Source organism: Euphorbia lathyris, chromosome 3 (genome assembly GCF_963576675.1).
Source record: "Euphorbia lathyris chromosome 3, ddEupLath1.1, whole genome shotgun sequence".
Taxonomy (NCBI): Eukaryota; Viridiplantae; Streptophyta; class Magnoliopsida; order Malpighiales; family Euphorbiaceae; genus Euphorbia; species Euphorbia lathyris.
The window spans coordinates 36,363,869-36,377,785 of record NC_088912.1 but is presented as its reverse complement, the minus strand read 5'-3'; the positions used below and the strand labels follow the sequence as shown (position 1 = coordinate 36,377,785).

General features: G+C 36.2%; 2 protein-coding genes and 1 long non-coding RNA gene across 3 annotated transcripts; 2 read left to right on the top strand and 1 right to left on the bottom strand.

Moving 5' to 3' along the window:
* Window positions 1–957: 957 nt before the first annotated feature.
* LOC136222025 (uncharacterized) lies at window positions 958–3,020 on the bottom strand. Its single transcript, XM_066009503.1, has 2 exons — window positions 1,655–3,020; window positions 958–1,334 (listed from the first exon to the last, which is right to left on the bottom strand). Exons 1-2 carry the CDS (start codon window positions 2,910–2,912, stop codon window positions 1,321–1,323), a joined length of 1,272 nt encoding a protein of 423 aa, XP_065865575.1. The 5' UTR covers window positions 2,913–3,020; the 3' UTR covers window positions 958–1,320.
* Window positions 3,021–5,908: 2,888 nt separating this feature from the next.
* On the top strand, window positions 5,909–7,946 carry LOC136224680 (uncharacterized). Its single transcript, XM_066013089.1, has 3 exons — window positions 5,909–6,030; window positions 6,157–6,506; window positions 7,819–7,946. Exons 1-3 carry the CDS (start codon window positions 6,012–6,014, stop codon window positions 7,885–7,887), a joined length of 438 nt encoding a protein of 145 aa, XP_065869161.1. The 5' UTR covers window positions 5,909–6,011; the 3' UTR covers window positions 7,888–7,946.
* Window positions 7,947–8,273: 327 nt separating this feature from the next.
* On the top strand, window positions 8,274–12,913 carry LOC136224923 (uncharacterized). The gene is made up of 3 exons (XR_010686689.1): window positions 8,274–8,383; window positions 12,237–12,332; window positions 12,693–12,913. It is a non-coding gene; the product is annotated as an uncharacterized lncRNA (long non-coding RNA).
* Window positions 12,914–13,917: the final 1,004 nt, after the last annotated feature.

Here is a 13,917-nt window from a genome sequence, read left to right as displayed (position 1 = left end):
CAGGCTGGAGGTTTAATGCTTCTGCCTGACCTTCTCAGCACTGGTACATCTTCAGTCACAACGTCTTCTACAACATCGTCTACTGCTACCTCTGGTGCAACATGCTCTTTTTCTGGAGCAGTTTCAACCCTTGTAACTTCTGCACTAGAATCTGCTTCAATAGTACTTTCTTCAGGTGTAGCACTGTCATTGTTCATGTGGTCTGCTACCGTAATGGGGACTTCTGTGAATTGCTCATACATAGTTGTATCTGATGACAACTGCTTATAATCTTTTCCTGCTAAAACAGATGAAGAATTAGCAAACACAAAATCATTCTCAATAAAGTGAACATCCCTGGACACATAGATTTTATGTGTTTGCAGGTTGTATAATTTCCAGCCTTTTTGCCCTGGAGATTCTCCCAAGTAGATGCTTTTGAAAGCTCTATCATCAAACTTGCCTCTTTTTACATCTGTGTCAACTGCATAAGCAGTGCAGCCAAAAACCTTCAACTTCCCATACTCAGGCTCCTTCTTGTAAAGCATCTCATAAGGAGTCTTCCAACCTAAAAGTTTGGTGGGAAATAAGTTTATCAGGGTGGTTGCATGCAACATTGCCTCTCCCCAAAACTTATGAGATAGGTGTCCTTGTTTTAACAAGACTCTTGCAACAGTAGTTAAGCTTCTATGCCTTCTTTCTACAATCTCATTTTGTTGGGGAGTGTGTATGCAAGATTTCTGGTGCAAAATTCCCATCTGTTTGAACACCACATGTGTATTCTGACTAGTGAATTCTGTCCCATTATCTGTTCTTACTGTCTTGATCCTGGTTTCAAACTGGTTTTCAACCAGCTTAATGAAGTTCTCAATCAAGTTAGGCACCTGATCTTTAGACTTGAACAAAACAATCCACATTGCTCTAGAGAAATCATCCACAATAGTTAGTATAAATCTGTCTCCAGTGAGAGAAACTTGCTTATATGGACCCCATACATCCATATGAACTAACTCAAACAATTTCATAGATTTGGTAGTACTATTACAAAAGGAGTGTCTGACAGACTTGCTTCTTAAGCAGACATCACAATGTGAAAAATCATCAAAAAATCCAATTCCTCTATTCTGTAATGGCTTTACATACTTCATACCACTACTAGACATGTGGCCCAACCTTTGATGCCAGATAGTTACATCTAAACTATCATCTTTGGCAATCAAACTACAATTTATTTGATTAAGAGAACTAGTATTACTATGTGTCTTTATTATCTCCTTATTGAAAGACTGCCTTTGGAGTAAGTATAATCCTTGCTCCAAAAACCCCACAGCAACAACTTGCTCACTTGCTAGGTCCTGCAAAACACAGAATTTAGCAAAGAATCTAATGCTAATCTTCTGATCTTGCAATAACTTTCCCACGGAAAGCAAATGATAATGAAATTCTGGCACATATAATACATCTTTTAAGATAAGACCACTGTCAAGGTTAATATCTCCTTTCTTCAGCACAGTTTGAAACGTGCCTGTTGGCAAGAACACTTTCTTGTGCTGTTTTGATAATAAAGATACATTATGCATCATGTTATCATCATATGTCATATGAGTTGTTGCCCCTGAGTCAATGATCCAAGCACATTCAGGATTCTTCAATGATTTAAGTTTATGTATGTTACCTGCAGAGCTCATTCCAGCAAATGCAGAGAATTCGTGGTGCTTGTTGTTGTCAATGCTCCCTTTGTTCTTCAACGCTTTCTGCAGAGCTCTTTCAATCATCATTTCCATCTTACTATCCTCCACCTCATTCTCGGAGTCAGTATCAGCCAAAGGATTAGACTCTTCTTTGGACATGTGAGCTTGCTGCTTGTATGGAGCACTCTTCTTTCCTTTGTACCAATCAGGATACCCTACCAGCTTGAAACAATCAACCTTCTCATGGCCAGGTTTCTTACAATGAGTGCAGAACTTGTCATCTTTGCTAGTATCACTAGATTGACCACGATTCTGATACTTTTTACCTCCATTCCTTGTGTTTGACTTGTTATTTTGAGATTTTGATAAATTCACAAAATCATCCTTCATCTCAGTATTGCTCATACTCCTCTGCCTTTCAATCCTCATCAACATGGAGTAAGCTTTGTTGACTGATGGAAGAGGCTCCTGGATCAAGATCTGCTCTCTCACATTGTCAAAATCAATGTGTAAACCAGAAAGAAACTGCATCAACTGCTCCTCCTCAAGTTGATCCTGAGCCTGCCTTCTTGCTTCTCCACATGTACAACTCAACAAAGGCTTAATTTCAGCCAATTCATCCCATCTCCTCTTGATCTTGTTGAAATAATCCACAAGGCTTAGATTTCCTTGAGATAAGCTACTGATCTCCTTTCTCAATTGATAGATCAAAGGACCATTGCTTTGGCCATATCTTTGTTCAATCTCTTGCCACAAAGAGTATGAAGATTTAGCAAACAGAAATACATCTGCTAGCTCTTTGGTCAAAGAACTTCGAATCCATGAGAAAACAAGGTCATCATCCCATTTCCATTTAGCATACTCCTCTGATTTCTCATCAGCAGGTTCATTATTCTCTTTAATAAACTTCAATTTTCGTTTTGCACTCAGAGCTAACATCATAGCTCTCTTCCAAGCAATATAATTGTTTCCATTCAACACACTTGTAACAAGTATCATACTAGGGTTGTCGATGCTTGTTACCTGAGTAGTTTGAGAATTTCCTGCCATTGTAGCAACCGTATGAAGATCTGGTTGTTGATTTTCACGATTCGGTTCTTCGTTGAAGTTGCTATGGACGTTAGATGAACTCCGATTGTAATTCTCGTCGGAGCTTTCACCGGAATCTTCAGAATCAGTTTCTGCAATAGGATTGCTCACAATTTCAGCGAACGATCTTGATTTTGACTTCTGAGGACGCATTCCTTCCAGAAATCAACGGATCGATCATCCCAAGCTTAATTCCCAGGCTTGATTAAACCTGCTCTGATACCATGTTAATAGAAGAAATTGAGAGAAAATGGAGAGAAACTTATATTCGATGTCTTTAACCCAATTGTATTACAAGTTTATATAAAGATGTTAAGGACAAAAAAGTAAAAATCTCTAACTGATTAAAACTCTGCGTTTTGGCTCTCAATTGCATTGTGAGCATTCTTCAACAGTAAACATACATGTACAAAATATATAATTTTTATACAAGTAATGCTTAGACTAAAAAATAGAACCCATTGAGATTGCTATTCAGAATATTGTGAAGAGAGACCACGCTTTAGTTAGTTATGCACAAGTGCAGAGTGTGAAGGGGGTCATGAAAAATTATGTTGTTTGGCTCATTTGATTTGAGCGTTGTTCGTTTAATTTAATAGAGAAGAAAGAATACCTGTGAGCGTTACATTTAGGCTATGTCCATTCTATCTTTGTCTTTTGTTTTCATTAGTAGTGTAATAGTTCTCTGAGTTCATCAATTTAATGGTTTATTTTCAATTTTCTTCTCTGTATACGTTTTTCTGTTCCTATCAGAATATTGAGAATTTTCACTATTTCTTAGATTCATCAGCCAAATTCAATTTCGTGTGATCTTTCATTCACATTTTATAGAACTTTTGTGTCTCTAGAATTTGGAGTATCTTACTTTCTTTTTTTCCAAGACTGGTTGATCTTGAAGGTCCCATTTGCCTTTGCACCGCTCTTAAGGCTAATGTTTTAGGTCTCAATCTTAATGTTCCTATCTCCTTGAGCTTGCTCTTGAATTCCTGTGGAAAGGATGTTCCTGCTGGATTTCAGTGTCCTTAATCTTTCAAATACGTCATTTAAAATAATGCCTACTCTTGTTGAATAATACTTAAGCTGTATTTGTTTTTAATAACTCATATATGTATTTGTTTTTGAGATTATCACTTTTTTGTTGGCTAAGGTTCAAGTTGAGGTTTTCTTTCTATGGGTCTTTTTTGTTGGCTAAGTTCAAGTTGAGGTTTCTTTCTATGGCTGCACTCGTTAATATCCAGAATTCGGTCTTAGGGGTTGGTCACTGTTTCAGCTAAGGACATCATCACGTTTCTAAAAATGACAGCATCATGGGATAAATTGACAAGTGCATATATAGCATAGAGAAGTAAACATGTATATACTTGTGAGTAAAGTTTAACATAGTTGCTTCAGTTTATACTTTGTTTAGTTGTAATAGTTTTGATTTTCTATTATATAACAAAAGAGAAACATGTAATCTTCAATTGATTCTCTCATCATATGACTCTCCTCTAATTCTCACAAACTTGAGAGAAATCATTTAGTGATTTTGAGCGTTATTGTTCTTTTTTTTTCTACTATGAGGTGGATTTCAAATCATTTAGTAATATTAAGGACACATGTTAAAATTAGAAGTTCCATTTCAATCAATTAGATAAATTTCTGTAGCATCTTGTACACCAATGAGATCTAGTAATGAAAAGTCAACCATCAGGGTTCAAGGACTTCAGACTAAACTATTGTAGACAATGATTTTGCTCCTAGGCTAATTGGTATGTCATCAATTTGTTCCACAGAATTTGGAGTATCTTACTTTCTTGTTTTCCAAGGAGAATGAGATTTTCTGCACATTATGTTTCAATGTGCTTATTTTCATATTGAATATGACAATGGTAACACTATCTCAATATGTTTGGATCGAAAGCGTGACATGGTTGATTTGGCCTTGTTTTCTATGCAAAATGTGCCCCATACTAGATCATCACGAAAAATGCTTCAAGAAAGGACAAAGAGCATGTAGATAACGGAATTCTATATAGTGCAACAAGAGAATCTACCATTAAATACATATTGTAGCTTTGTGGTGTTTTAGTTCAGGGATTAGAATTCTCTCAAGTTGAGTCTCAACATTGAAATGAATGGTTAAGATTATCATTATACTAAAACATGACTTCTAAAGCTGAAACTCAACTTGAGAGGATCCTCCAAAAAAGCCAAAAGGGGGCTCTGTTCAAGAGGCACGCCTCTTAGTGTGCCTTTCTGAGCGTAACCCCTTGCTAGAGGTGTGTCCAGGCACAAATTTAGAAGCTACAATGGTTTTCTTTTTGCATTCCAAATTAAAATTAGGATGTTTAATCTCATCCCTTTTCTATTTATATGATTTATAACTGAAATCATATTAGAGAAAGATGATTTGGTTAGCAGAAATATCAACAAGTTAATGTAAAATTTATAATCATAATTGCAACTAATTATTGAGTTTTACATTTGTTCTTTTGTCCCTCTACTGGACCTTTGGTGTTCATTTGTTCTTTTTCTCCAATTTTGATTAGGATCATTAAGCTTCCTAACTTTACAACATATACATAAATCCTGGTGGGAGAAGCTTACACATATATAGTAGTGGGAGAATTATATATTAAACCCTCCTTTTTTTTAAACAGTTTAGTAGTACGACTGAAAAACAAACTTATTTTGTTCGAGACACCTGTATTCCACATTCCGGTAAAGTGTGTATGTGGTGCCTTTCCATTGGGATGGTAGAAATAGAAGTTCATGAATCTAAGTGAAGTTTGTTGAATATCCATACTTGTTCTTTGAAATGATGTGTCCCTGAAATCTATTACACTATAGATTGCTTAAATATTATTTTCATATGCAGGTCATGCAAGCTGCTGCCAAAGTTGGTATTTCTATCACTATTAGTGAAATAGGAAATCCAATTGATTGGAAGCCATGGGGCCGGAATTGCATGCTCGAGCAATTACGTCGCACACTTTTGCAGGCTCTTGATACTTCCATGAGTTAGTTGCTCCACTATAACTTTTTCCCTTGTTCTGGATTGATTTACCGTTATTTTTTAGGTTTAATGTGGTTTTAACCTTATTGCTTGTAGCTAAGTTTCCTGCTGCCAGTTTGCATCAAACCTCCCAGCAAAATCCTAGGATTCATGAATGTCTTAATGCCATCACTGAGCATGAAAGGCTTCATACATTGATCAAAGGAGAATGGGTCAAAGGATTGCTATCACATAGCAACATCCCAGACGGCTATATGGTGCAGAGGATTCGGGGTACTCCATTAAACTTCATTTGATTGCTTATTATGTATCTTTAATGCCATTTTTATCTTCTAAAACATATTGTTACCTTATGCTTACTTGTTATTTAATTATACTTGGGGTTACCTTCTCTTACAGAGCTTGCTGAAGGGGCTTGCTTGAAGAAATATGAGTACATGAGGAGTGGGGATGTCAGTTGCCACCTTCCTACTGATTCTCACTTGCTCATGTATCTATTTTGTGCTTTCCTTGGGGACCCACATTGGCAGCTTCAGGTGGATACATCGGCTTATGCTTATGGACTATGGAGGGAGAATCCTTTGTTCGTGGGTGTTTTGCCAAAACATAGGCTTCCAGAGAAGTATATATATGTGCTCTCTGGTGTTCCTTCCATTCTTCACCCAGGAGCATGTGTACTGGCTATTGGAAATCAAACTCTTCCAATCTTTAGCTTATACTGGGATAAGAAACTGCAGTTTTCCCTTCAGGTATGTAATTTGGTATGCTAACTAAGGTTTAATCTTGAAATTGCATCTTTTTATGAGTTTAACTTAATTATTCTTATTTCCTTCTATAAGGCCATTATTGAGTTCTGGCATGTGTACATAAATGTCACAGTTTAACTATGTATCGGTTGCTAAACAATGAAAAATTGAAATGGATCTTAGAATGTCTATGAGCACTGTCAGTTTGTCTTGGGTTGCATTAACCATTATATCTAGTAGATCAATACAGATTTAAGAGTTTTTGTGTTTTCAATTGGGAAATTGTGTTCTGTTTCTAAAATTGGGGATTTTGGGTTTATTTATGATTTCCATATGCTTTAATTTAAGATTTAAGATTTCATAGCTATATACAATCCATGCGGTTTAGTATTTGATGCAGTCGAGTCGAACACTCACCAATTGAAGTTAAGTTTTTGTTTATTAAGTTTAGATTTAAGATTTCTAGTGTATAATTGATTCATATTGACTGTCAATTATCAATCTAAATGGGAGAATCATATAAAACTATGGGTGAATGGGAGAATCTTCTATTCGAATTGTTGAGAAAGATCGTTGACTGAGTAAGTTTATACGATGACAAAGTTAGAATAGCTTGTGTTTTTAAATCATGGAAACCTGTATTCCCAAAGATAAGTAGTAACAAGTGCCTCTTGCTAGTGCCATGTATGGATAATGAAAATGTTGATCTTGATTATGATGATGCTGCTGATGCTGATGATAGAGCATTACATATATAATTTACGTTGTAGAGAAGAAGGAAACTTTGTACTTTGTTGATTTGCAGAATCATGTGATTAAAGATAAAATATATGTTGGATCATCCTATGGTTGGTTGATATCAGTTGAGACTTCTCCTTCAATTTCTCTCATTAATCCTTTTACAAAGTTTAAAATTCAACTTCCACCAAGGTTCAAGATAAACTACTGATTATATGTTAGATCATTCTAGTAGTTTGTCTAACTTCCATTCCATCATTTATGTCATATTTTTAAGTCAGAGGTAGGACAATAACCAAATGAACCCCTGGAAATGACAGGACATCATTCATGAGTGATACGATTATATAATATTTAGTGGTATATTTGTAATTATACAATATAGACTTTGGTTTCTATTACTGTATATATATATTTTATCATCAATAGAATCGTCATATTCCCTCCATAATCTGTACATAAGTGGTATTTACTTTAGCTGGCTACTGTATTTAACAGATCATATCAATAAGGTTAGTAGAAATGCATTCATAAATTGGATTTTTACTTAAATGAATCTTTTCTCGTTTATTTTCAGGGGATCACAGCATTTTGGGATTCCATCTCGGTATTGTGTCGCAGGATCGAGGTGGGATTCATATCCTAATGTTCTTTCTCCAGTGGCTAATGCAATATCTACCAAGATCATATTTAATATTCTGTATATTCCAAGGTATTCGTGCTATCAGACAACTGTTGCTTTTAGTCTTTGATTCGGTCATTCTTCGCTTTTGATTCCCTTTGTCATCAATAGCATTCTTTCTTTATAAACCATTTTTCATGCTTCTGATTTTTCTAACTTTGTTTGGAACATGAATTAGGAAATGCTTACTGGGGACTCTGCAGTAATTTCTGAAACTGGAGATTCATGGTTCAACTATCAGAAACTCTGCCTCCCTGAAAATTATGGGTAAGTAGCAGAGTTAAGAAAATTGAATGCACTCCCTATATTTGTTATCCATTATTTATGAATGGATTGCTTCAGGTACGAATTCCAGATGTAATATGGATCTATTGGTTGGTCAGTAGGTGCTACTCTCAGATACGCTCAGGCTGCGAGAAATAAGCGTGTGATTGCTTGCATAGGTGATGGGAGTTTCCAGGTGAGTGTTGTGGCTCTAATATACACTTTGATAAAAAAAAATTGCAATAATAAGCACATTTTCAAAGCTTGAAGTTGAAAAGTTCAGGTCTTCATGACTAAAAACCTTGAATGATGGCTACGGAATCATCATTGTCATGAAATCATTTAAACTAAAAGCTTAAGCTTATAGTTAAGGGCACAATTCATATTAATGCTCAAAATTTCTACCAATCCCACGAGTCCTCATCTCTATAGCTAATAGAAATGGAAAAGCAGAAAGCAGCAGTTCAGATTCTTCTGATGATGAGGATGGGGTAAAAGTAATATGATGATGATGAGGATAAATAATATTTGTTTGTCTGTTTGTTGTTTGATCAATCATTTGATGAAAGTCACCCCATATAAACCTGTACCAGTTATTTGTTTGGCCCTTCAATCTGAATGTGTCATAAGAGCTTTTAACAGAGAATTGACTGTTACGAGACGGCGTCCAACAACATAGATCGTCCTCAGCAGGCGATATGGAAACTCGACTTACTGCTGCTGCAGTATCCCCCTCCACAGGTAGATCAATCCAACCAGTGTGATCCCTATATCTCTGAATACAATCAGTGAGTAAATGCCTGTTCCGCTCCGGGATGTCCATTTGATCTGCTAATGTTGGCCAAATCCATTCATCCACCCAAAAGTTTCTGTCCGACTCAGTTCCAAGCACCCAATACACATGCTTTCGAATATCCCTGTATATGTGTTTTAGTGAAGACCATATTGAAGAGTTAAATGTATAGTTCCTCGGCCAACCATTTGGGAATAAGAAACGTTTTTGAATTAACCCTGAAATGAAGTCTTTTCCACAGATGAGGTTCCAATTATGTCGAGACAACATCGCTGAATTCAGGTGAATCAAGTTTCGAATACCCAAACCTCCTTCCCTAGCCGGTAAACAACAGTGGGACCAGGCTACAGTGACCAGTTTACGCTTGTTCACATCCCCCGTCCATAGGAAGTTTTTCATAGCGCGGTTGAGTTTTTTCAGTAAAGAGCGAGGCCATCGGTAAACTGAAAAAGAGTGGAGCAAAGAGCTACTTGTGACACTTTTAATAAGAGTGAGTCTAGCGGCCATCGATAGCAATTCACCTTTCCAAGTCGCCAATTTACCATAAATTCTATCTGCCAAATTCTGTAGCCATTTCCTCTTAGGAGCACCCGAGAATAAAGGCACTCCTAGGTAAGTAAAAGGCAGCACTCCTAACTTCATTCCCAATAATCCACTTAATTCAATCCCCCTCCGGGCCGAGCAGTATCTGTTGACAAAACATTCCGATTTTTGCTTGTTGATCATCTGGCCAGATATCATGCCATATTGATCGAGGATGCTATTCAATTCAGTGATGTTTCGAGTGGTAGCCTTAAGAAATATTAGTACATCATCCGCATAAAGAAAATGAGTCGGAAAATTCACATTACCGCTATACAAGCATGGTGTCAGAGCTCCAGAAGAAACTCTTGACTGCAATAATCGGCTAAAGAAGTCTTCTGCCAAACAAAATAAGAGGGGAGATAACGGATCTCCTTGCCTAACACCTCTTGAGCATGCAAAATAGCCATGGTCTTGGCCGTTGATGGCAATAGATAACCTAGCAGTGGAAAAAACAGAACGAATCCAATCTTGAAATTGATGACAAAAACCGAAGCACTTTAATACCTCTAAAATGAAATCCCATTCCAAAGTGTCAAATGCTTTACGAATATTAATTTTGATTGCCAAGTTCCCACCGAAACATTTCTTTTGAAGCATATTTACCCCTTCCGAAGCTCCAATAATACAATCTGATATTCTCCGACCCTTTGTAAAACCGAATTGATTTTGAGAAAGAATTCTGCTAGAGAGATTGGCAAGTCTAGAGGCTAGAATCTTAGTGATTACCTTGGTACAAAAATTGGTGAGGAAAATTGGCCTGTACTGATCAACAGAGATTGCTTCCGTGACTTTCGCAATAAGGACCATTAGACTCGAATTCCAACCCGTAGGTAATGTCCCCTGACTGAAAAAGTTCAGAATAGCCTTGCAAAAATCGTGGCCAATTATACTCCAAAATGATTTGAAAAAAATACCAGTGTACCCATCAGGGCCAGGGGCGCTATCTGCATCCATATGAAAAACTGTGTCTCTAATCTCCTCAATAGATGGCTTGGCAGTTAGTGTCATGTTATCTTCTACAGACACACAAGATGGAATAATGTCTGCAATGCTTGTGAGATCCCTGTTAGGATTGGTAGAAGAGGTGAAAACTGAGCTGAAATGGTCTATAATATGTCTCTGTATAGCCGAGCAGTCAGCGGTTATTCCCCGTCAATTTGCAAGTGTCTGATACCTTGCCGAGATTTATTTCTAGCGAACTGTTGGTGGAAGAAATGTGAGTTCCTGTCCCCTGCAGCCAACCATTTCACCCTGCTTTTTTCCCTAAGAAAAATTTCATTTTGCTTTAATGCCGTTTCAAGGACCTCATGCGCTTGTAATTCTGAGTTATGAAGTTCATCAGAAAATCCCTCCACTGATATCTGATTTTGCACATGTCGAAGATCCCTAGATGCAGACGCAATGTTGACCGAAAGACGACCAAAAACCTCTCTATTCCAAGTTTTGAGAACTCCCTTTAGCCGTTTCAGTTTATAGCTCATGATGAACATAGGGTGCGAAGAGAGCACCGGTTGAGCCCACGACTCTTCAATTGTAGAACGTAGAGAAGAGTTGAGCACCCACATAGATTGAAATCGAAAAAGGACTCGACCCCTATCAGCGTTTGTGCAAGACAAGATAATCGGAGAATGATCCAATGTGTGTCTAGGAAGAGTGACACCATGAACAGAATTCCAGAAATCAAAAAAAGGGAAATTACCTGCTGCTCTATCGAGTCTACAATCCACCCGATTACTACCCCTTCGACCATTATTCCAAGTATAGAAGGAACCCCGGGTGTCAACATCGGACATACCACAATTGTCAAGACAAGTTGTAAAATCTGCACAAGCAATGTTGGAAGGAGGTGCGCCCGTTTTTTCATGAGCGCCGCGAACAGAATTAAAATCTCCAATCATTAGCCAAGAATCAGAATTTCCCATAGCGACTCTAGCCAAATCATCCCACAATCTACGATGTTGTAAATATGAGACGCTGCCATAAACAAAAGAAATCTTCTGCACAACTGAGTTTATCAGAAAAGACACAGTAACATGTTGCGAATGACTCCACACAGAATCGACCTGAGTAAAACCAGTCCGAATCAAAACCCACAATGAAGAGGTTGTATTAGAGGCAATAAACTCTAATTGCAGTCTCTGCCAGAATCTTTGGGGAATACTATTGAAATCTACCATTGGTTCAGCCAAACAAACAAAGTCTGGACGATACTGAATACAAAAGTTTTCCAAACGTCGCTGCGTTTCCGAGTTACCAATCCCCCTGCAATTCCAGAACAAGACATTCATCGATATCGTGTAGGTGGACGAACTTCTCTCTTGTAAGTTAGTAATTCCTGTCCTGCAATCATTTTTTTCTTGCCTTTATTTCGCTTATTCTTATTAGACACTGTTTGCCATTCTGTTTCTGATTCACACTGATCCGCCCATGACCTGGCCGGAGATTCTAAGTCAGGGGAAACATGCTCCTGTTGAGGTTTAATTGATTCTGTATGCACCAGCACAGTTTCATTAGGCGTATTGCAATCCGAAGGATAAATAATATTTGTTTGTCTGTTTGTTGTTTGATCAATCATTTGATGAACATTAAGAATATATAGCCTCAGTAGAGAATTCACACAGATGTTGCTTACTGATGTTATGTAATGTTTTTGTTCAATTTTTTTACTCAGAAGCCTAGTGCCAAAACTGCTGCTCTAGGGAAGAAGCAAGTATGTGCCATAAATGGGTCAGTTGTAGAATCTGTTACGTAAGCCAAAGCAAAAAATGTAAAGTTCCCTTCTCCCATGTATAAATAGAGTACCATGTTTCTGTTAGATTGTGAAAGTGAAACAATTTGTTCATGGAATTGGCTGCATTTAATTTCATGTTGTCGTCAAATTGGGATCCAATGATGTTAATTATTCCTAAACTTGTGATGCCTACTTATGTCCAAATGGTGACTTAACTTTGATTAGTTGAATTTTGAGTCTGTACATTTCATGCCTTATCAAAATCCTCGTTAGTGAAATTCCATTTGGATCTTTGATAAATGCATTTATGTTGGAAGTGAGCTTCTTCTTCGATTAGTTTTTTTTTTTTCAACTTTTATTTTGTCTAACTAAAATTGTGCTTCAATTTATTAATAGGAAGAAATCATCTTCCACACCTATTTGAAACGGTATGAGTTCTATCTGAATCTGGCCAAGATACAGTATATCTCTGTCGCAGCAAACATCTGGCTGCCGTTTATTATCTAAATCCAAGGGCAATCGACACACTGTACAATCTCATTAAAAAAGGTATAGCTTATTGCTGATTTATCTCATTGTTTACTGTTACTGGGCTATTCATATTGATTATCAAACGTTTATTATCTCACCGTTTTGAGAATTGATCCTAAATTATGTAGTAGAATTGGCTTATCTTTTGCTGAAATCAATTAATTGTAGTTTAGTTTCTAATTGTATCATCACGATTCCAATTATACAATACTCATTTGCATTCATTTATTTTCCATAACTCTCAATTTCTTTCTATCTTTTTTTTTTGTTAGAGAACAAGGCTTTTAATTTTGAATTGATCATTATGCATTTCAAATCAAGCCAACTATTTTTTTTATCACAATAATGACTATAAAACAATACCACTATTTTAAATTGAATTTAAAAGGTATTATACAAATTCATCAATTATATATATATATATATATATATTGTACAAAGTAAAATAATGTCCAATCATGGATTAATTAATTAATTAAAGTGTATTAAATATAGCTAGATGTTGTTTAACTTTTGATCGTATGTCATAGCTAAGGTTCTTTTCCAAAACATGGGCTCAAAACACCTCATTGTCTAAAGAAAAATAAATAAATAATGACAATAACAATTAGGTTGAATTAAGTGATAATGATATAAAATCTCTTAAATAAGAGATCATAAGCTCAAGTTATAGTGTATATAATAGACTTTAATTGGAAAAACGAACCAATTAATATATCTAATTACGAAATAATAATAAATTAATTAATTAATTAGTGATATTTGTCAAGAAACTACTTGACCCAACAGTTTAGATTAATGGGAGTGGTGTTTCTCTCTAGTCCATTCATATGGATACTATTTCATGATTTAAGGGCTTAGGTTTAGAAAATTTTCTCTTAAATTTCTTCTTTTGTAAGGAATCGATTAGCTTAGAAGCGTTACAATGTATGAGTTATAAGACCTTAGATTTCTTCATATATATGTTTTTTCTTTTTGGTATAAGGATCCGACTAATCAATTCGAAGTTTTTTGTGACTTAATCTACTTCAAATTTAACTTGATGAATGATTAGGATCCAGTTGATTAACCTACTTAAATGTTGTATCAT

Coding starts and splice junctions, on each gene's coding strand:
- LOC136222025 (XM_066009503.1), bottom strand. CDS start 2,912: ATGCGTCCTCAGAAGTCAAAATCAAGATCGTTCGCTGAAATTGTGAGC.
- LOC136224680 (XM_066013089.1), top strand. Junction 6,507..7,818: donor AACTGCAGTTTTCCCTTCAG/GTATGTAATTTG, acceptor GTTTATTTTCAG/GGGATCACAGCATTTTGGGA.